At 46.5% G+C, this 21,724-nt stretch overlaps 2 protein-coding genes across 2 annotated transcripts; both read left to right on the top strand.

Annotated features, from left to right (window-relative positions):
- Positions 1-836: 836 nt before the first annotated feature.
- Positions 837-3,130, top strand: PtA15_2A640 (uncharacterized protein; the record flags this gene model as incomplete). Its single annotated transcript, XM_053166681.1, has 8 exons — positions 837-1,001; positions 1,643-1,850; positions 1,915-2,018; positions 2,113-2,330; positions 2,440-2,587; positions 2,674-2,725; positions 2,829-2,991; positions 3,064-3,130. 8 exons carry the CDS (start codon positions 837-839, stop codon positions 3,128-3,130), a joined length of 1,125 nt encoding a protein of 374 aa, XP_053017878.1.
- A 9,508-nt stretch (positions 3,131-12,638) lies between these two features.
- Positions 12,639-21,479, top strand: PtA15_2A639 (uncharacterized protein; the record flags this gene model as incomplete). The annotated part of the gene is made up of 28 exons (XM_053166679.1): positions 12,639-12,767; positions 12,834-12,867; positions 12,953-13,031; positions 14,947-15,152; positions 15,260-15,597; positions 15,655-15,721; positions 15,830-15,947; positions 16,269-16,543; positions 16,623-16,736; positions 16,833-16,867; positions 16,940-17,099; positions 17,168-17,239; positions 17,306-17,606; positions 17,669-17,904; positions 17,974-18,021; positions 18,088-18,128; positions 18,197-18,516; positions 18,583-18,659; positions 18,739-18,824; positions 18,883-18,980; positions 19,046-19,157; positions 19,242-19,419; positions 19,490-19,584; positions 19,653-20,370; positions 20,461-20,526; positions 20,601-20,660; positions 20,731-20,855; positions 21,429-21,479. The coding sequence occupies 28 exons, from the start codon at positions 12,639-12,641 to the stop codon at positions 21,477-21,479; spliced, it is 4,239 nt and encodes a 1,412-aa protein (XP_053017877.1).
- Positions 21,480-21,724: the final 245 nt, after the last annotated feature.

Genomic DNA, 21,724 nt, shown 5'->3' with positions numbered 1-21,724 from the left:
AGGGTTTCCCCTACAAATCTTCAAAAATCACAAAAAAAAATCAAGGGTTTCCCCTTTACAACCTCCAGGAAAAAAAGATGAAGGGTTTTCCCTCTACAAATGCCAAAATCAACAAAAGAACCACAATATTAAAACAACCAAAAACAGAGGAATAACCTGCACCCAGCCACCCAACATCAGCAAGCTGATGCACCATGGCCCACCATCCATCCCTGTCTAGCAGGGTTAAAAAATGGTGAGAGGATGACCCCCAGCGCGCCGCATTGAAGGCATTATGCAAAGGGGGGCCACCGAGTAGAGCCCCTCAAACTGAGCAAGTGCAACAGCGGAGGGGGTTGAGGGCGAACCGCACGCTGGAAGTACAGCGGCAGAGGACGCCCTGGGGGTGATGATGAACACCAAGCCCTGCCTTTTATACACGATGGCAGACAATTTCTCGCTTCTGCACCCGCGCGTGTTGACCAGCTTGCCATTCCCAACCAGACCCTGCTCTTGAGATTTGGACTGAGTTCTTCACATTGTTAGCACCACGGGGACCATGACCACCGCCACTAAACATGCTATGTATGTACTTTTTTTCTTCTCAATATGTATTCCCACTCAGTTGTACTGCCAAGCAAAGTTCTCCGCAAAAGTTAGGCCCCAATTATAAACAGCTTTTGAAATTTTATTCAAATATATTTCTGCTTGTTTTGAAGCCCGGTTGTAACTTGTTTATAGTTACATACAGGGTTTCAAAAGTGATTCAAAACCCGGTCAATTATAAACCAGGTGCGCACCTACAGGAATACTGGCCACCTGAACTGTTCTGCTCTACTAGGGCGCAACCAGTTGGCATGGGAACTCTCCCGGGGTTTTCAACCCGGTCGGCGGGCTTGCGTCGGACGGATGCCTATAATCTGTCGACCTCGCCCAGCGGCCTCAGCCCGGGCACCTTCAGCAACCTGTCCCCGTGCACCTTCTGTTCCAGCTTTAGCAAGACGGTCAAAGAGCTGGGACAAGTCTGACAAATAACATATTGTGACACCCAGACAAGCTTGTTGGCGCTACATCCACAGCAACTGCAGATGTTTTTGTCTGGGTGTTGCACTACAGTGCGCAAAAGTAAAGCCAACACCACCTGAGGTCTAGCTAAACCAAGCCTCTTGAAAGAGGGGCCGAGGGGCCCCGCCTGGAGGGCTGTCCCTACACCCGGGGACTCCTTTGACAAGGGTCCCAATATAGTGCCCCTGCGCGAGGTCGGGCCAGCGGCTGTTGGTCCAGGGACCAGACGTTCACGTGGGGAGGGGATGGAACAATGGGTCGTGGATACCAGGATCCCAATTTGGGCAGGCAGATGTGTACATAGTTGATTGAAAAGCATGGGACCATCAAGATTATATGGTACAGGAGCTCATACGGTGTATTGAGACCTGTAATCATATGTATTAGCAAATTTTAGCAAAATTTGATTTCAAAAGTCCTCGTTGAGGTCTTTTGAGCTCAAAAAGACTTTTGAAAACCTGTATTTAACTATGATCAAGTTATAACTGACCTTCAAAACAAACGGAAATATGTTTGAATAAAATTTCAAAAGTTGTTTATAATTGGGGCCTTACAGTTGGATTGTTGGCCAATATTTTCTTCCTCACTATCCCTGTAGACCTCAAGCCCTCACCCTGGAGCCAAACCCGAATTCGCTGCAGAAGCCTCAAGTTGGGTCTTATTCAATCAGCTCAATGGCCTGGCTCTTCTTGCCCTGTACATCACCTCGTTGGCCAGGAAGATTCCCGTCCCACCGCCAGCCGCACAACCCACTCACGATCCTCCCCTATCCTCTGTGATACAGGTGAGCTCCCCCGCCCCAAACCGTTACCATACCCTTGCCTGCTGTAACCGCAACAGGGCCAAGCCACTCCCCATACACTTCCTCAGTCGTCACGAACCTCCACCCCAACCGCCAGGCACACAGGAACATACCACAACAGCAGCATTGGGATTCCGCCCTGCTCACTGACCTACATCCACACCACGCCCATGTGAGCATAACTTGGTTTTTGTCCTGCGCACGTCCACCAGTAACTCAACCGCCTCGCTCACTACCCCCGGTTGCACACCACCCGCACTCCATAGGTCACGCACAAGCACATACGTCTTGCGACTAACTCGGCGAAGAGGGGCGGATTGTTTGCGGCAAAAATCTTCCTGGTAGGCCTGTTGAGTGGCCTGGTCCCCGTCGTAGATGAACAGGAGACTGGCGGCATAGAACCGGTACCGGGCCAGCTTACTGACGATCTGTGCCAGACGGTACAGCTGCTCGAGTATCCCGGGGATTTGGTAGACCAGCAGCCGTTCGCCGTCGCTATTCTTCATCACTAGCCCAGCCCGACCTCGCCCTGGCGCCCTTAACTTTGGCCAAGAATGAATCCACCCCTAGCTCAAAATCTACCTTCAATTCAGTCACTCCCACGCGCACAAAAAATACAGCTTTGAAGAACATCGGCTCCAAAATTACCAGGGCCCCAAAACCGTGTTGCCCTCCAAGACACTTGGAACAAGCCCCGGCACCCAACACTGGCGGACAGCAACAACAATGCGGCCTCCGGCGGTCTGTTTAGACAGAAACCCGCAAATCAAACCGTATCTAATTTTGGTAACAAGGCGAAGGTTTCCTGCCTCTCGTCCCTGATCCAGAAATGGTCCCAGAACCCCAGAGCTGAAAATATTCAACAAACTCAGATTCCAGGTCCGTCTCCCCCCTCTCTTTCTTTCACTACTGACCCCTGGATTCATTTAACCCCTTTTCTTCTGGAAGATCTATATCCAAGTGCTCAATTAAAGTGATAAAGAAGAGGCCGACTCCGTGGTCCTCCCCGACCTCTTCATCAAAAGCTTCTCGACCTATTCCGGGCTATCGACCTATTCCGGGCTAGAAGTGCCCACCGAGTTGGAGATCAAGTTTGAGAAGCTCGCCACAGTGAACAAAAGGAGATCGCCAGGCTCGGCGAGCTTGTGCCTGAGGTCCTGACAAGTTCTGTAATCCACGCCCGTGTTGGTCCAATTCTCGGCCGCCTGGTGGCGCAGCATTAGTTTGAGCGTCTCCCGGATCATCTTGGCAGCGCCTGACGCCGCCGACATTGCCCTCAAATAGCTCTCTGCTCCCCGGCTCGGCGAGTGCTGCTGTTGGCCACGGCCCCGGACACTGACCTCTCTCTTGACTTCTACTATTTCTAACTCTTGCGCATGTGTTATCTAGATATAGCTGCTGATGGAACATGTGAACGTTTTTGTCACCCTCTTTGATGTCGCCAACCGCCCGCCTCTTTTTCCTCCGGCCTGCCAGCTCACACCTACCTTATCGTGTTGTTCAGCGGGGAAATCATGACATTGTCATTCATCCTGTTCAACCTGGGATAGGCCTCCGCCATTATTTGCTGTATCAAACCCTGAATATCTGAGTTACAATGGTCCATCTGATAGGCCTGGCGTCACCATCAGAGTGAATAACATTTTTTGCAAGTCTCCAAGTACATTTGTAATTACCCTCAGGCTCTAATCAATGAGACAAAGGAGAATAGCATGATGTTCTTTGTTTTAATGTCTGGTCAACATGAAACTTTGCTTTCAAGTTGTGACATCCATTGACCGGTTGGGTTCAGTTTATTTCTAATTAATTAAATACTCATATGTATTCCCAATCTGAACTGATTAGTAGAATTGGAATTCAATGACAATGATTTAGGTATCAATAACATTTTTCATTTGGCACAGTTAGCACTACAACACAACAATAAATATGATGACTTTTAAACACAGTTCACATGACTTAACATAAATTTGAATTGTTACTCAAGAAACTAACTTCTGGGAAGGTTTATTTTGACATTTCCTGGAATGGGAGACATAAAATGCAATTGACTTGAAAATTTAAGTTTAAAATGCAGCGAGCAGAGAAGAAAAACTTTTGGGTTGATTTTGAACAGGTGATTTGACTATGGAGGGTGGGCACTTTCAGGAGTTAATGAGATGCAAGGTGATAGATTTGAGTATGAGTTTCTGACATCAAAAGATCTCAAGCCAGGTTAAAGGTGTTGCCCACTTGATGAGCTAGAATAAATAATTTTATACTTGATTGAATCTATTTACATACTTACTTCGCGCGCTGCGGAAAACTCTTTGCTCACTGTGAAGTGCACCCATTTCCAAACACTTTGCGCACTGCGGGTGAAGGAAGCAAAATTTGCAAGATTTTTTTTGACGAATCAATAGATTAGAAAGCTCTTTTATTGTCCTCTGGGAATTTTTTGGGAGTTTTTTGAAGCTTCCTTGTATGCTGTAAAATCCCATTGAGAAGCAAAACAATTACATTCATTTGGGGACCTGGAATTCATGTTCCTGCATGGCAAAAATTCCAAAATATTTTTTTAATCATGTGCAATATGTATTTAACTGTTTCAGAACTTTTTGGACACTTTGATCAAGAATGAGGCTTTGAACAATGAGGAGATTTCACATGAAAGCTGTTATAGTGCACCAGTGTGTTGCAATTTCCTAAATTTTGAAAGCCTCATTCTTACACAAAGTGGCCAAAAAGTTCTGAAACAGTTAAATATATGTTTACCATGATTCAATAAATTATTTGGAATTTTTGTCTTGCAGAAAGATGAACTCCAGGTCCCCAAATGACTGTACTTGTTTGGTTTCTCAATGGGGTTTTACAGCATACAAAGAAGCTGCAAAAAACTCCCAAAAAATTCACAGAGGAGAATAAAAGGGCTTTCTATTGATTCGTCAAAAAAATAAGTTTTGCTTCCCCACCCGCAGTGCGCCAAGTGCATGGAAATGGGTGCACTGCACAGTGCACAAAGAGTTTTCCACAGCACGCAAAGTAAGTCTGTCTGTTTATCAAAGTTGATTAAAGACATGGACTCACAGAGTTCAAGATCAAGGGTTCACCCTATGTAAAGCCCGCCTGCACCACGCACCTGTCACAAGCCCAACTCAAACCCATATAGCTGTTGTTTCTCTTATTCCTAGCTCAGCAGAGACCGACACCCTACTGACATGTCTCTCTGAGCGAGGTAAGCCATCTCACCTTCCCCTTCTCTCTTTTGTTCCTTTCCCCTTAATCTCTCCCAATCTGATCTATATAGCAGAGACCGACCCCCTACTGACATGTCTCTCTGAGCTAGGTGCAATAAAGATCCCCAAAATTGGCATCAGAATCCCTCAAGACTGTTGTCTCTCCTGAGTGCCAGTGCCTAGCCCAGGGGAGAGCTTCCAGCTCTTACACCCTACAAGTTCCACAGCATTAAACAAGAGGAATGCCAATTCTTCTACTGCGCTAGGAATAAAATCATTCTTGGTTTCAAAACTCTTCTCTCAAAGAATCAGTCTTTCCCATGGCCTTAATCTCAAATATTCAAATTTCTTCATCTTCAGTCTACATTTTGTGGCCCCTCACCCTGGCACTAGGCACACAATTGGTTGTTAATGGGCTGTGGTTTGGAGGGGGAACCAAGAGAGAGAGAGGAGTTGACAGATTGAATTTGAGAAGAGAGAGAGAGAGGGGTTGAAAATGCCCTAATATATCCCCTGCAGCGGCGAAGCCGCCTTGGCCTCTAGTATATGTATAAAACCCTAGAAAACTCCTAATGAGGCTATGTGGAGAGAAACAAGGTCAAAAATCATCTGTGTCATACTACATAGTATTGTAAAGTGAATGTTTTTTGAGCTTGCTTCTATCCACACAGCTTCAGCACAAGTCTTCAAGGCTGAAATTCTTTTGGATTTGGAAGAACAAAGCATCAAAGATTAGGTCTGTTTGAGGAATTGATTTTTTGATCTCCCCATTTGAAGTCAACATTGAAACATTAAAGTTATAGAAAAATTCAAAAACCATTGTTAGCCATATCACAACCAGTGCAATGAGCATATCTCAATACAAATTATAATTGATCAGGAGTAAATTCCCATTTTTACACAGTTTATACACTGAAAGTGAACCATCTGGGAGATTTTTTTTTTCATTCCACTACAAAAAAAAACTCAAGAAACCAATTTCAGTTGACATGCAGTTACCATGCTAGTACTTTGATTGGTACCTGGGTTCTTCCAGGGTGCTTCCAGCCTAGCTCATCATGGCCTGGTGCTAAGCCACAAGGCACAGCTCAGTGCTCAATTTTGAGCAGTACTAGTGTGCCTCCAGGTGTCCTCAGACACTCAGCCTGGACAACAGACTGTGCCACCCCTTGGAAGTGCCCCTCCCAGCCAAGAGGCCATCAATTTTGACTTGGTACCAGCGGGAGCAGTCCCTCCTGGCCAACAACAACATACACCTGTCAACCATGAGGAATCCCTCCTGACCAACAACAAGACAACAATGGCCATTTGAGAGGTTTATACATACACAAGCCTCTTGATGACCAGCACACACCAGTCTCAAGTGGGTCTCAGCCCACTCAATGTCCGGTCATTGAGTGAGTACACAACCCACTCAATGACTGGTTTGTTCCAGTCATTGAGAGGGTACAAAACCCACTTGATGACCAGAACTGTCAGGGGTAGTCTCTAAAGTAACTAACCTCTGAATGCTGAAACTGACGTAGACAGAGAATAAGGAATACAAGGATACTGGTGTAAGAGGCGAATAAGGGAGGAAAGGATACAACGCGGAGGAAGATGAGATGAAGCGATGAAGAGAGAGGAAAAGGGGGAAAGGGAGAAGGGAGAAAGAAGGGAATATAACTAGAGAAAAGCCCCAATCACGACGAGAGTCATAATAGCTTGGGCTTGGTAGAGTTTTAATTCCGAGAGTATCCTCTAAAAAATGAACTCTGGAATCTCCCAGCCAAGGAGGTTCCTCCTTTAAGTGATCTCTAACCGACGCGTCTTGCTCGGTTAGATATCTCAATGAAGAAGCTCTCTTCTCTAACGGGAATAGCTAATTCCCGTTTTAGCGCTATGGCTCTTGCATAGGTCTTTTGCGGCCTTATGGCGTGTTTTGAGGTACATCCTCAACACGCTCGAGGCTGACAGGAACACACCGGTCATGGAGTGGGTACACCACCCAGTCCGGTCATTGAGTGGGTACAAAATCCACTCGATGACCGGAACAAATTGGTCAGCAAGTAGGTACACAACCCACTTGATTACCGGCAAACACCAGTCATCAAGTTGGTCACAGCCCAGGTACAAGATCCACTCAATGACCGGTGTGGTATTTATTCCTGTTTTTCTATGCAGAGAAATATAAAAATTTCCTTTTCTTCTTGATAAATAAAATATATTTTAAAATTAACCCCATAAATGGACTTCTCACACAAAATAACCTATAGTCCCCCACTGGAATGACCCCTCTATCTCCACCGGTTAATTAGGAGTTACACAGATTTCAACCTGTCACGGAGAATGTTTCTCTTGCTTGTTGTTCTTCAAGCTCACTTTGTATTACATATGCATAATGAATATGCATAATATTTGCTTGTATTTATAATATCCTGCGGGGTTGTACCCTTTCTGTTGTAGGTAGCACCCTGTTTATTTAGGGTAGGTCCCTTTGAGGCTGTGCTCCTGTCAAACTATATGTTGTAGGGATGTACCCCATTACACCAGGGGAGATATGTTCCCACTCCCCAGAGAGTGCCAGAGCTGAATTTGATGTGAGTTTTGGTTGGATTTGAGCCTGATGTGCATCAGTAACTCATCCCTAAATGAATTGAAGTGGATGCAGAAGTGAGTCAAAAGTCAGTCAGAATTGATTTGGGAGTCAACACAATGGTGTGTAGAATTCTTTTGTTTTCTAGGTACAACTAGAGGAAAAAATATGATGAAATAATATTTCACCCAAGTCCAACTCATCAATTGCTCCTGTTTGATGATGTCAAAGGATAGGAAAGCAAAATTGCCATTCTTGAATGTAATTCCTGTAAAAAAATGAGTTTCTTGTCATTCACATTATATGCCCTCATGTACAAAATTAAAGTAAAAGTCAACTTGGTATTATTGAGTTTAGAATTTTGGAATGTGGTAATGTTGCAGTAAAATTAGTGAACCCCATTTTCTTGGAAATGCTGTAATTAATTTGAATTTGGCTAAAAAAATGGTGATAAACTATTGTATTGGGGTGAAAGTCTGAGGTAAGTCAAGGTTGGATTGCAGTGCCACCCCAGTTTGGCCACATATCCTGGCCTCTTCACAAAAATGATTGTGTGATTTTTTGTTTTTTTTTTTGCTTTTCAAAATCCACATGTGCACATGCAAGTGAACTTCTTTGCACTTTGCTAATAGTCACCCTAATGTACGCGCGTACATTGAGGTGGAAATATCACAGGGTGGGCCTTTCACAGCCACATGAAAAGTAAAAACTTTGTGTTGAGACAACAATTGTCCCCCTGATGTACGCAAGTACATGAGGGGGACAATATGACATACTGCGCCTTTCACATCCCCATGAAAAGGACACACTGGTCATGGAGCCAAGAAAGGCCTATATTTTGGATGAGTTCTGGATGAATTCCAGATAAGTTCTGGATGAATTCCAGATGAGTTCTGGATTATTCCTTGGCGAGTTATGGTTTATTTCAGGATTATTTCCAACTGATTTCAAGCTGACTTCCAGTCTTGTTCATACCTGTTCAATATATCTTTACCAAAGGCCTCCAGCACAGTTATGGAAAAAAGTTACGGTAAGGCACTCCCTGGGGAGTGGGAACATATCTCCCCTGGTGTTAGCTATTTAGCCCACCAAATCCTGTTCCCCTGGAGCTAAGATCCCTCACCCACAGGTATAAAAGGAGGCCTCTCTCCAGCCATTTGTTCCTCAGGCTGGCAACTCCCCCCACATCATACCATATCACTCCTCATCACACCAGATTATATACTACCTACAATTTCATATCATTACCCTTACAAGTGCAATTAAAAATCTAACACATTCTTGTTGGCATCAATATAAAAAGTGCCTAGTGCCATTACCCGTCCTTGGTTCCAATCCTGGTTGAAGCATAGTGCTCCCACTGTATACACATCACCAAGAGATTCTTGCTCTTGATGACCGGCCAGTACAGGCCATCAAGAGTTTAGTGTTTTTGTCTTGATGGCCGGTGTAATGACAGGCCATCAAGGGGTATGTGTATCACCTCTTGATGGCCGGTCAGTAGCGGCCATCAAGAGTATAAATAGTGCTTTACTCTTGCTGGCTGGTACTGACCAGCCATCAAGAGGGTGTAGGGTGTTCCTCTTGATGGCCGTTACAGACGGGCCATCAAGGGAGCTAGGTGTGTATGTCCCCTTGATGACCGGTTAGCACCGGCCATTGAGGGAGTGTGCTCTCTTGCACCTGCCACTGAGAATGGCATGTGACGAAATCCACAACAGGTGACGACACTCCCGGGGCGCGAGTTTGGATTTTGTCAGCGCAACAAAATCCGGTTTACGTCACCTGTTTGCTGGCAGTGTGAGCTAAGTACACATTGCTATGTTGCAGTTGAATACAGTAGATGTATGCTTATGATCATTTGTGGTATTGCCTCCAATGGTGATTGGATGTGTAAGCAACAATGTGTTAAGCAGTGCTAGATTGAACTGCAGGGGTAGTGGAGTTTCTGAGTAGCGGGGGCCTGGATCTTGTTGAAGTGTTGAAACCGTTACAGAGGGCACCATAACCACCCCTAGATATTCTAGGCCCCTCTGTATTTTTGTCTGTTATCATTTTCACCACTGATTATAGTGTTATCACCCTGCACCTTGCAGCATGTACCTCTAGAAGACGTCAGTCTTGGCAACACACCCGCTGACATTATCACACGTTGTGGAACTCCTACAGTGCTAGGCGGTAGGCAGTTGTTGGAGGGGAATGGGGGAACAGAAACTGTGTGCCCTCCGGGGTGATGGTTGGGATGAGCAATGAGGATTAGTTAAGCAATGAGGTTTGGGGGGGGGGGAAGATTTTAAGACGGCGTTGAGCGCGCGTCGGCGGCTTGTTGTTTGAGGGGGAAGAGACTCTGGGGGATCAATAAGATTCAGGATAGCGCTTTGGAGGGCGCCGGGTAATGAGCAATAAACTTCTGATGGATTCCTAATGGGATCAGCTAGGTTCCATGCCCCCCTTCCTCTGAGTTTGTGGGCGAACTCAGACTCCGGGAGGCGTCGCGCACTGCGGACCCATCATCACACCCCCGCACATGCGCACACACAGCAAACAAGGAAAACAAAACCCAACACCAACAACAAAAAGAGGAAGCACTGCAAAAAAAAAATTGGTCAACTGCTTGCAGTTGACATGCAGGATACTCAAGCCAAGCTACCATTGTAACTCCACCTGAATGCACAAGTGCCTTTGTTGGCACAGTCACTGTGCAAGGTGCACAGTGACTGTGCATTGAAGCTTTGGTTGAGTCAAACCTTGGGTAAGGCTGGTGTAACACCACAAGCTTCCTCAGAGTTACCACATGTCAACTGCTCACAGTTGACACAGTTTTTTTTGCAGTGAAGAAAACCAACCATCCAACACGCGCAAAGAAGAAACAAAAAAAAAAAAAAAGACAAAGAAAGAAAAGAAAGAAAGAAAAAAAAAGAAGGGGGAAAGAAAGAGATGAGAGGACAACACTACATAGGAAGAAAAGAGTTCCTGCGCACCGTAGCGCTCTTGAGAGTAGAAATCTTGATCTTGAGGCCCTGTACCAGTTTGACCACCACAACGTGTGTCGTGACCCCCGGGGGTTCAAACATTTTGGTGGAGACAGGGGGCAAACTGTGGGTTGAATGTGATAAATTGGCCCATTTATCATGCACAACGGGGCCTAAGCATCATAGCTGGACTTTGTTTTAGCATCTCAAAAAAAGCTTTGTGGGGATAAACAAGAGCAAAAAACAGTTAGGCCTTGTTTGTCAGTGATATCTGGCAAGTGTCATAAATTAATGCAAATTCTTGTGGCACCTGATCAATTTTTGGTTGACTTGATTGGGTGTCATGCAGGATGTCATGGAAAAGTTGCACTATTATGCTTGCAATATATCACTAACAAATGGGCCTTACTTTACTCTGCAGTTACACTACAGTAACCAAAAATTGGACATGTAATCAATGATTGGTAATGATTGACTGGATCAAAATGAAAAATATATACTGCCCCGTTTGGAGCCAATATAAATATAGGTGATATAATAATTTGTAAATTCAATAAAAAATACAAAACTCAACATAAAGAATCCAATTTTTTTTGTAGGAAACCTACAGTACTGGTCTCATCAACTATGAAGTCAGATTTAACTGATTCAGCCATCTTCAGCACCATAATACCATTATATTGCTTTGTTTTGGTCAACAGTGATATAATGGTACTACAGTACTGAATATGGCGGAATCAGTTGAATCTGACTTCATAATTGAAGAGACCAGTATTGTAGGTTGCTTAGAAAAAATATTTGGAGGCTTTATGTTGAATTTTGTAGTTTTCATTGAATTAACCAATGATTATATCACCTATATTTATATTGCCTCCAAACGGGGCCTTAGTCCAATCTCAAGAGAAAAAAAATGTGCTTTCTCTTTTGTCTAGCTGAAGAAAATCATTATTTGATGCCAAACTTATAGTTGCAGATGAAATGAAAAAGTGTCTGATAAAGTAACTACCCTTTGTTCTGGCCCTCCTTGCTATTGCCATAAATTTGGTGTTGTTAGGCCCCATTTCTCAGCAGTACAATGGCAAGTGTAATGATGTAGATTTGTGTGACACCTGATGAAGTTTGGATGGACTTGGTCAGGTGTCCCACAGGATGTCATGCAAAAAATAAACTATTTTGCTTGTGATATACATACCACCGACAAACAGGGCCTTAGAAATTCACAATTAAACAAATAGTGCTACTATCATTCAGGATGTTTTGAAGATGTTCCACAGAGACTGGCCCTGTTTGGCACCAACATAAATATAGGTGATATAATCACCAATTAATTCAATAAAAAATACAAAATTCAACATACAGCCTCCAAATTTTTTTTTGTAGGCAACCTACAGTGCTGTTCTCTTCAACTGATAACTTGGATTCAACTGATTCAGAAATCTTCAGCACCATCATACCATTATATCGCTTCATATTGGTCAAAAGTGATATAATGGCATTATGGTGCCAAAGATGACTGAATCAGTTGAATCCAAGTTATCACTTGAAGAGAGCAGCACTGTAGGTTGCCTACAAAAAAAATTTGGAGGCTTTATATTGAATTTTGTATTTTTTATTGAATTAATTGGTGATTATATCACCTATATTTATATTGGTGCCAAACGGGGCCTGAAGCTATTGTCATTGGCAGATTTGCAAATGTCAAGTGGTTAATTCCACTGGAGCTTTCCCTGATGGAAAAGCCCACACCAAAGGGCCCAGTTCATTGGCGTTTGTTCAATTCTTGTGCAATGTGTGCAAGTTGGTGCTGATGTATTTAAAGAAGGGTGTTTTTTCTGCCAGCTAACCTGTCTTGGTTAAGGACATCCTGGTGGCAGGTTTGCAGGCAGAGTTTGTACATATTATGTAGTGGGTTTCCAAGGCCGAATAGGATCAAGTGCATATTTACATAAACCACGACTTTTGGATAACCTTAAAGTCTGTTGGTATACTTCTTACATCTGCCAGCCGGCCCAGCGTTTTTGGCCACAAAAATGAGTCCAAGTTTGCTAATGAAGCTGAAGGTCAATGATGGCCAGGGCGTAGGACTCAAGAGGTCGTCTCAGACGTCTCACAACAATGCACGAAGATGGAAGCAGCACACAGATCCAGTGAGCGACTTCGTGCGTTGAGTTGAGACTTGCACCAGAGGTTGACCAAAAAACATGGCTGAGTCGGGTTTAATGAAGCAAGTGATCCTGTCGAGCACCAAAACGAGAGCAGGTTGAGCTTGGATCTCAATGGGCTGCCGAAGATGGCAGTCAAGAGTGTTCCCGGCCTCCGCATGATCGGTTTGCTTTTCCCACAGGATTGCTCTCCCCCCACCGGACGGTTGATCCCGACAACGGCCGTAGCAACTGCCTTTTTGCCCACCCGACTATCCCCCGGTTCGTATCCAGCTGGACCTTGATCAACGAGCGAAGGCGCAAAGAGGAAAAAGAGTTCAGATTCCTGAACACATGTAGAACAGTGTCCGGTCCTTGAGGGGCGCAACAAGCTGAAGCTGACTTGGTACGTGACACTCCTCTTGAGCAGGTCACATCTCTGCGTGTTTTCCCCATCCTTAGTTGATCAACTATACTAAATGCTACAATCGTCAAGAGTTTGTAGTGTGGGCTGCCAGGCTGGCGAGCTGCATAGGGATTTGTGTGGCTCAGGGTATGTATCCAGGAATTTGAAGCTCACCTCCCCTTCCCTCGTCGCCCGCTCTCGGCTCTCCTTCGTCCAACTTCCCTCGCTGGTGGTCCCCCGCCAAGGAGTTTGATGAATTCGATCTCCGAACACTTTCGACATCATTTTGAACCACCACTCCAGCCCAACACCCCACCAACCATCCGTCAGCATCGAAATAATACTATTGTCATCCGCCTCACCCAACCATCACATTCAGCTCGCTCTCCTCTTTCGCATCCCTTGGGGACTCGTTGTGCTTCCAGGGAACTCCTGATCAAGCAAATCTGATTGGCGAAGCTAGTGATAGGTGTGCCTCGCTCCCGTTTGCTTCCTCCTCAAATTCCATTCCATCCATCCAAGATGCTTTTTGCTTGTCCACTCGACTTGAGCCCTCCAGCTCGAACCTCCCGTGCCTCTTTATATCAGACCGGCACAAACACGTCTCAAGCCTCCCTTGCAAGGCTCCCCCCTTCCACCCCCCTTGATTCTCGTGCATTTGATCACACACATACATCATACTCCCCTGCCCCGTTCTTGTTAAAACGAGCGCACTCATCAGCTAGCCGCACATATTGGCAAATTCATTGATGACCGCCATGGTGGCTGGAGTCGGCAACTGGTAGCCCGGCCGAATATCATGGCTTGCCGAGAAAGGTCTTGCTCTCGTATTTGATGCTCCTAGTTACCTCAATAAAACCGTGTCCTCCAATTTGGGCCTCGCGGAACTGGCTGTCCTCAGGCGGAGTGACTCTATCAACGAAGTATACTCCGAACCCGAGCGCCAACGACAGACTGGCCAGCATTCGAGAAGAGCAAGTGTCTGGTCTCCAATCATCTGAGTCCTTGCTCTGAAACCAAAAGCTACCAAAAGTATACATAGAGTACTGTTGTTGCTGCTGCTGCTGCTGCTGCATACACATTTATACAGAGTACCAGTCCCGACTCCCAACTGCTCTCTTCGCGACACCACCTTCTTGCCTTGGTCTTTGAAGCACTACAACTCTTGGTGGTCGTGGGTCTTGGTGTTGGTGCAGTCGGCTGTTCATGGCTGTACGTATCCGGGCACGGGTGTAGGATTGATGAAGAGGATAGTCCAAGACCGGGAGTACATAGAGGCCGTGGAAGACCTTTTCCTCCATTCCTGCGCGGGGAGGGGGGTTCAATCATTTCCTCATCTTTCGCCTTCCCCGACTCTCTCGTCGACTCGCTCCCCTTGAACCTGTCCCCCCTCATCTCGCATCTTCGGAGACTGTGTTTCCCCTATATTCATTTATGTAGCCGATTTCTTTTCCATATAGTCATACCCAGTACACTCTCATCATCTACCATCTATTCAACCTTGCCCGTTGCTGTTGCTGTTGCTCAGCCGTTCCGTGCTGGCTAGATTCAGTCCACCTTCGGCCATCCCGTCTTCCGAGGCCTCAGCCGTCTTGCTTCTCCTAACCTCCATCTGGATGGTCCTCCGCGCTTGAATTATACCCTCGTCTCACTAATTTGATTTGCTAACGACGTTCAGGTCCATGCACCAACACACCTACGTATCTCAGTTCAACTGCACTCTCACAAGAAACCTTTCACCTGTTCTCGACATCCATCATCTCGGACTTGACCCTCGCCACTCTGTTACAGCTTCAAGTCAGCTATCAACTCGGTCCTGAGGCACAACAGTACCAACGACCAAGTTTACGCTTCGCCCTTTGTCGCTCCGTCTCTTCACACCGCTACATTCTTCCAAACTCACAATCGCACAGCAAACATCGCCTGCAAGATGACCAGAGGTACACAGGAGGGATCCGAGACACTCGAGTTGAACGGCGAAGTATATGCACTCAATGGTAAGTTCCCTCCTTCTCTTCAATCCTTCATCGCCATCTCATCGCCATCAAACGTTGCTGTAAAAAGTGGAACCCCGATTTGATTAATGGTCCTTGCTCATGAGCAGATCACGTTTACGTCTCCTCGCCATGGAACATGTCCGATGGCGCACCCTGGCTCATCGGAAGAATAATGGAATTCATCCGAGAACCTTTGCCGGTCGCATCTCACAAGAAAAAGAAAACTCGACCCATCGTACAAGTCAAACTCGCAAATTATCATCGGCAGCGAGATTTAAACAGCCGGCACATTCTCGATTGTCGATTGCTTGAAGCCTCGATGTCACATGAAGTCTTCTGTGTTAGCCGATTGAGAGGTAAATGCGAGGTGCAATTTAAGAATGATCGCAGCCCAGATGAGATTGAGGCGTGGAAGGCGGCACCAGACCATTTTTATTTCTCTCAGGTATGAGAATGTCATTTTGTTGGCAGATTCCGGTCTCATAACCATTGAAATTCACAGGTCTATGGACGCTTCACCCATCGACACTACGACGTAATCTTAACCCAGAGTATCAAAAATGCCCCACGTAAGTTGCTTTATTTGAAGTGTCATATTTCGTCTGCAGTTTCCAACCAGTCCAACTGTCCTCAACGTAGAAGTTAGCGATTCTGACAACGAAGCGTTTGCTTTCCAGCTGAAGTCGTTCAATATCTCAGGAATAATTATAGCTACATTTTTACGGAACCTGGCATGGGTGCCGAATTGAGCGAGGAGAGAAGAGGTTGTGTGACTTGCAGTCAGTGGACTACAGGGTAAGTTGAAATGCTTTGCAGTGGTCAAAGAACCTCTATCCATCAAAAGTGGAAAGAAGCTCGCAAATTCAAATCTCTCCGCCTTGCTGAAGCAATCGTCACCCTTGTACGAGCTATGTGCTTTACTGAGAAAGTTCTCTCCGCGATCTCGTGTGGAGAGCCGCTGATGAAATCATGAGATGTTTGGAGCTGCTCTGCATGTTCCCTTGTATTGTTACTTCCTATAACATCCGGTTGCACGCTAAATGGCCAGATTCCCTACCCAAATTTCCTTCTTCATGCGTCCCAATCTTCACTTACTGACAGGACCTTCATCTCTAGGGCCGATTCAGTAACGTGTGCACTGTGTGGTGGTGCTTACCATTTCACCTGCCTCAATCCACCTCTTATCCGCAAACCAGACCGAGGTCATCGATGGGCACGCGGTTACCAATGGGCATGTGCACCATGTTCTAAAAAACGACAAGAATCGATTGAGGAGCAAGCGTTGGCTCTCACGAAAGAACCGGCTGATGAATCGGCGGTTACAAGCAGTAGCGGTCCAGCGGCGGCCACAGGTGGGAGATCATTGAGAGATAAAGGGAAAAAGAAAGAACGTCAGTCTCCAACCTTTGTTCACTCTTACACGATTGGCTACTCGCGAGATAATCTTAAACAATAATTTCGTCGTTCCAGCACTGGTCACCGCACTTGTCCAACCAGGGAATGGACCCGATGGCGTTTTGAGAACAGTTGATGGGTGGCCATTTCGCTATTATGGGCGATATACTGAGCCCACATCCGTCTTGGGTAGGTTGTCGTATTTGATCTTCGGTTTTTTAAGACGATTACCTCCAACTTTCACCGCTGCGGGCTTAATTATACGGTTTCATTCAATTCAAACAGATCCGATGGATTCACCCCACATATATACTGCACCGGTTGGTTCTTGTTTGTAGTCTTTGCTTGTTAGGTGAAAATCAAGATTGATTATGTTATACCCCAATCACCAGCGCATTGGCTCCCGATTTCAGACTATAGTTCCTGCAGATCCGTCGACGGAGACTGGAAATGCACCTTCATCAGTTCAAAGTTTTGCACGCCCAGTCAAAGCGGATAAAAGAAGCCGGGACGGCACCCCGGTCCAGGTCCCTTGTTTGGCCTCGCCAGAAGGTTTGGCTCTATAGTCTTGTGCTTATATCGGGTATCGAAAGCTGAACGCAGACTCTGTTTGGTTACAGTGGAAATACCTCGCGGCGGTGACGAGACGATCGAAGTGATCTCCACCCCCGATCTTCTGGAGAAGTACGAGGGTAAGCGATCTCAGCAATAGCTACTTACGTAAATACCGCATACTGATATAACAGCCGCTCTACTAGATTCCGATTTAGATGCTTACATCCGTGAAGCCACTCAGCTCCCAGTTGCTCGCAATGTGGGGGTAACGATTGTTGATGGGGCACTAATGGCTTTATCCGAAGCTTCGAGCTTAGAAGAGTCTTCTCTAAAGCTTCGTGAAAAATCGATCAAGAGCCTTGGTTTTGCCCACTGGACCGAAGGGGAGTCGCATCGCATGGGTACTGCCGTGGTCCAACTGGGTGATGATCTCCGTGGTATGCGGAAACTGTTCCCAAAAAAGAGTGGAGGTGATATTACAAAGTTCTTCTATATGTTTAAAGGGTACGTCCGTTGAACTTCAGTTGGAGCAACGCGACTTTGCTGAAAGAGTTGTAATTTTGCAGTCACAAGTTTCCTGAGGTTTCAGCACATGATGCTCGAATCGATGCTTCCATTAGCCGGTCACCGGATGAAAGTCCATCTGTCCTGCCCACGCCCTCCTCCAAAAGGCCGTACACTTGTGTTGTATGTGAGGTGAGAACTGCACCTACTTGGCGAAGGTGCCCAGAGGCCTTGATGGCGGGTGCAACTCAAGCCAAAAAGTGTATTTGCGACGAATGTTACGTGCGCTGGAAAAAATGTATGTTTGTCTTGTGCAAGTGGCCAAGCCTGTCATAAATTAACCAAATTCTTTTTCACAATTACACAGATGGCCTACAACATGTACCTGCTGCAGTACAAGAAGATAACCATAGAGGTTAGTCACCAATTATCAACGAAAGATCCTACCTACTGACTCGCTGAGTTGTTTGCCTTTCCGAAGTCGCAGTCAAAGAACGAAAGCCTCGTGGCCCTTATGCCAAGGTGAGTCAAATTTGAGTGCTCCTCTTTTCCTGGTGACTGTCATTGACTTGGCCTGCTCTGATTTTCAGACCCTCAAAGCCCTTGCCTCTCGCAATTCACTGATAACTCCAACAATCCCGGCCGCCTCATCGCAGGCGCCCCCGCCGTCAATCCCCACTCGGCGTTCACCACCAGCACCTCAGCCATCATCATCCGGACCTCAACCTGTACCAACTCCAGCAGCTCAACAACCGCCTCCGGCACCACCTCGCGTATCACCACCTCGCCGGTCCTCAACAGGGCCTCAGCCTCCGCCGCCCCATCAAGACTTACCTCCGAAAGGGCCACATCCTCCCCTCCAAACCGTAACACACCCCTTTGCTAGCGGCTCAGATATCGCGGCTGGGGCGTAAGTGCAAGATTCGACTATGGGGATCGGGAAAAAATGTTTTACTCACAAAAGCTTCACTTGCAGATGCCCCCTTTGTAAACGAGTTGAGCCTCAATCTACAATGGCTTGTTGTAGTAAATGCAAATTGACCTGCCATACTGGTGCGTTTAACATGCCGCTTTAATGACTGAATTCTTTCTATCAGCTGCTAAACCTGGTTTGGGGTTTGCTTTTTTTCAGCTTGTCTCGGTCTTGATTCAGCGGTCAACACCGAGTCCTGGAAATGCTTGGTTTGTCAGAACGCCGAATCAATGGCGGTTTCTAAAGTAAGCCCGAGGACTTGGCTTTGTTTCGCAGCTATTTACCCACGCTTTTCCGCTGCAGATCTTGTGCTGCAGTTTGTGCCAATCAAAACCCCGCCCATTGACGCCCCAAAAGGCTTTGAGTGCTCTGGACGTCTGGAAGCTCTCGGAGTACAACTCGTAGGTCTTGCCCAAGTTGCTCTTGATGATATCAGGGCTGATCAGTTTTCACGGTCGCATGGCAGCTTCGTTCACATGATTTGCGCAGTATGGCATGCTGAGCTCGCACTCACAACGACCGACGACCTGACTAGGGTAGAGGGTTTTGCCAGCATTCCGCTCAGCAAACGCAAAAGGGTAAGCTCTTACCCCAGACATACTAACCAGTGTTATCAGTCGAATCATGCATCTTACCACGTGAATTTCGATATTGTCTCCTAGGAATGTGCCATTTGCCATCAGGCCGGAGTAGGAGTTTGCACGAGATGCGACCAATGTACAGACTTTATCCATGTCAGTTGCGCTTGGTCGCGCGGCTACAAGTTTGGGTTTGAGATTTTGCCTCAGAGGAAGCGTCGTCCACGTGAAAGCGATCTGGTCAAGTATGCAGAACATTATGGTTAGTGGTTCTATGAATGTTCCTCTGTTCTGATAGCTGAAACTCGCCTGCGCTTGTCCCGTCTCTAAAGGTCTGATGGAGCCAAGAATTTGGTGCCCCGAACATATCCCAACCTCAGATCGCGTCACTTACGATGCTTCTCACGTTGATCCACTGACCCAAATGGTGCGCCTTCTGATTCTTTTCTGGCTGATATGTGACCCCCGAGCTTGACATACCTTTCAACATAACAGACCGCGCTGCAGACATTTTTGCAGCACGAAAAGGACGTCAGCGCCGACCCGGGTTTGAGAATCTTGCGGAAAGCCAGAAGACTAGACAGTGTCATGGATTCTGTTACGAAGCCGAAGCATGCTTCACCTGCAAGCACAATATGGGGCAAAAATCTTGACCTGGAAGATGGCTATATGGTTTCGACACTCAGCAAGTTACCCGAATCGTACGAAGCTCTGGCGGAGGCTTCTCAACCCGCGGCGGCCCCCACTCGGCGGCGTAGATCAAGCAATCAAGGCTCAACCGTTGACACGGCAGCCACTGCTACGCCTCCCACGACCAGAGACAAGACCCGAGCTCGTAATCTGGGTCGCAATAGGACCCGGGGTGCTTCGGCATCGAAGGAGAAATCGGGAGATTGCATTCCAGTAACTGAGCGCCACGATACTCAACACACTCCCTCCCAACCTAGGGATCCTATGCCTGTCGATCCTCAGCTTCTCATTCCACGCGTTCCCCAAATCTCGGCGTCTGCTTTCAGACCTGATCCTCGTAGTGCCGCTCCTACTACAACGCTCAACAATTCGCGCCCACGAAAGATGAGACGTAAACATACCAAGCCGCTCAGTGACGCTGTCGTGAACGCGAATGTCACACCCGAGCAACCCACTGCGGTCAGGCGATTTGACAGTTTGGGAGCATCCCAAACAAACAGAAGTGTGTCACAAGGTGAACAAGGTTGGCCTGATAGCTCTTTCCTCAGTTAGCAGACTTGAGATGGCTAACAAACTTACTTATCCATGATTCCTCTAATTCGGGATAAATCAGCTACGTCTGCCAGTGCCCCCAAACCGAACATGCCCAAAGCGAACACTTCATGGCCAGGTCAACCGGGTCTGTCTCTACTGACAAACTAAACAATACCAGACAGGTTCTAATGCATGATATATGACTTTCTTTGCATTCAGGTGGCACCTCAATGACACCCGAACAATTGCATGCAGTTGCCGCGTCACCAACTGCGTCAGGTAATACTGCCAACCAAACTATCAAATGTCAGAAAAATGCTAATCAATTTTGTTATTGAATACTCCATAGCCTCCCAGCCCACCCCGCGAGAAACGGCCCCCCATGTGCCCAAACCTCCGAGCAAACTACGTTTGACAATCAAACCAGCCCATGTCTCACAGAAGCCTTCAAACCCTCCTCCTACTCTTGTTCCGGTACAACCCAAAGCTCACGAGGAAGACCGCAATCATATGCCAGCCCCCAACTTTTCATATCTTCCACCGTCGGCACTGAATCACCCACATGTGCCTCAAACTTCCCGACCGATGTCATCCTCATCCTCCTCCTCATCACCATCCTCATCCAAACCGATGATGACACGTCTGCCATCAATTAACCAATTGGATGTCTTCCACCCACCCATTTCGCATCTGCATCCCCTCCCGACCGTCCCATCTATGTCATCGCCAATGTACTTGCCGCCAATTTCTTCTGTACCTCAACCTAGGCGACAACCACCAATGGTAACATTGCCCCCACCCCCACCGCCGCCACCTCTCCTATCTGCCCGACATCCATCCCCAGCTCTCGCCCGACATCCATCCCCAGGTCTTCTGCCGCATCCTCCAAATCACATGCGCTTCACTGCTCCCCTCTCCACTCCACCTTCCTTCGACGCTTTTGCAAGAGGTGCAGCTCCGACAGCCGCCAAGAATCCGGTTCGACGGACAGGCCCCTCAACAGCTCACTCAAACCCAACTGATAGCCCGACACCATTACACCAACAGTCCGCTAACAGCTCACCCCCCGCAGCTCCTCGTAAAAACATACTTGCTTAAACTGGAGTGAAATCCTTAGCTTGTCATAAAGGCTCCATAGTCACAACAGCACAACCCAAACTTGTCCTGAGCTATGTTATCAACTAGTAGCGCTTGTTTCTAGTGATGATGTTTTTTTTTTTTTTCAAACATATATATTTTTGTTTGAAATTTCAGCTTTATAAAAGTAATTATATGTGTTTCTTTTTTTCTTTCTTGAACATCTCATATCATGATTCTTAGAAATAATTTTGCGAAATGCAATC

Source organism: Puccinia triticina, chromosome 2A, assembly GCF_026914185.1.
Source record: "Puccinia triticina chromosome 2A, complete sequence".
Classification (NCBI taxonomy): Eukaryota; Fungi; Basidiomycota; class Pucciniomycetes; order Pucciniales; family Pucciniaceae; genus Puccinia; species Puccinia triticina.
Note: the sequence above shows the minus strand (reverse complement) of the source record. Positions and strands in the feature narration are given on the sequence as shown.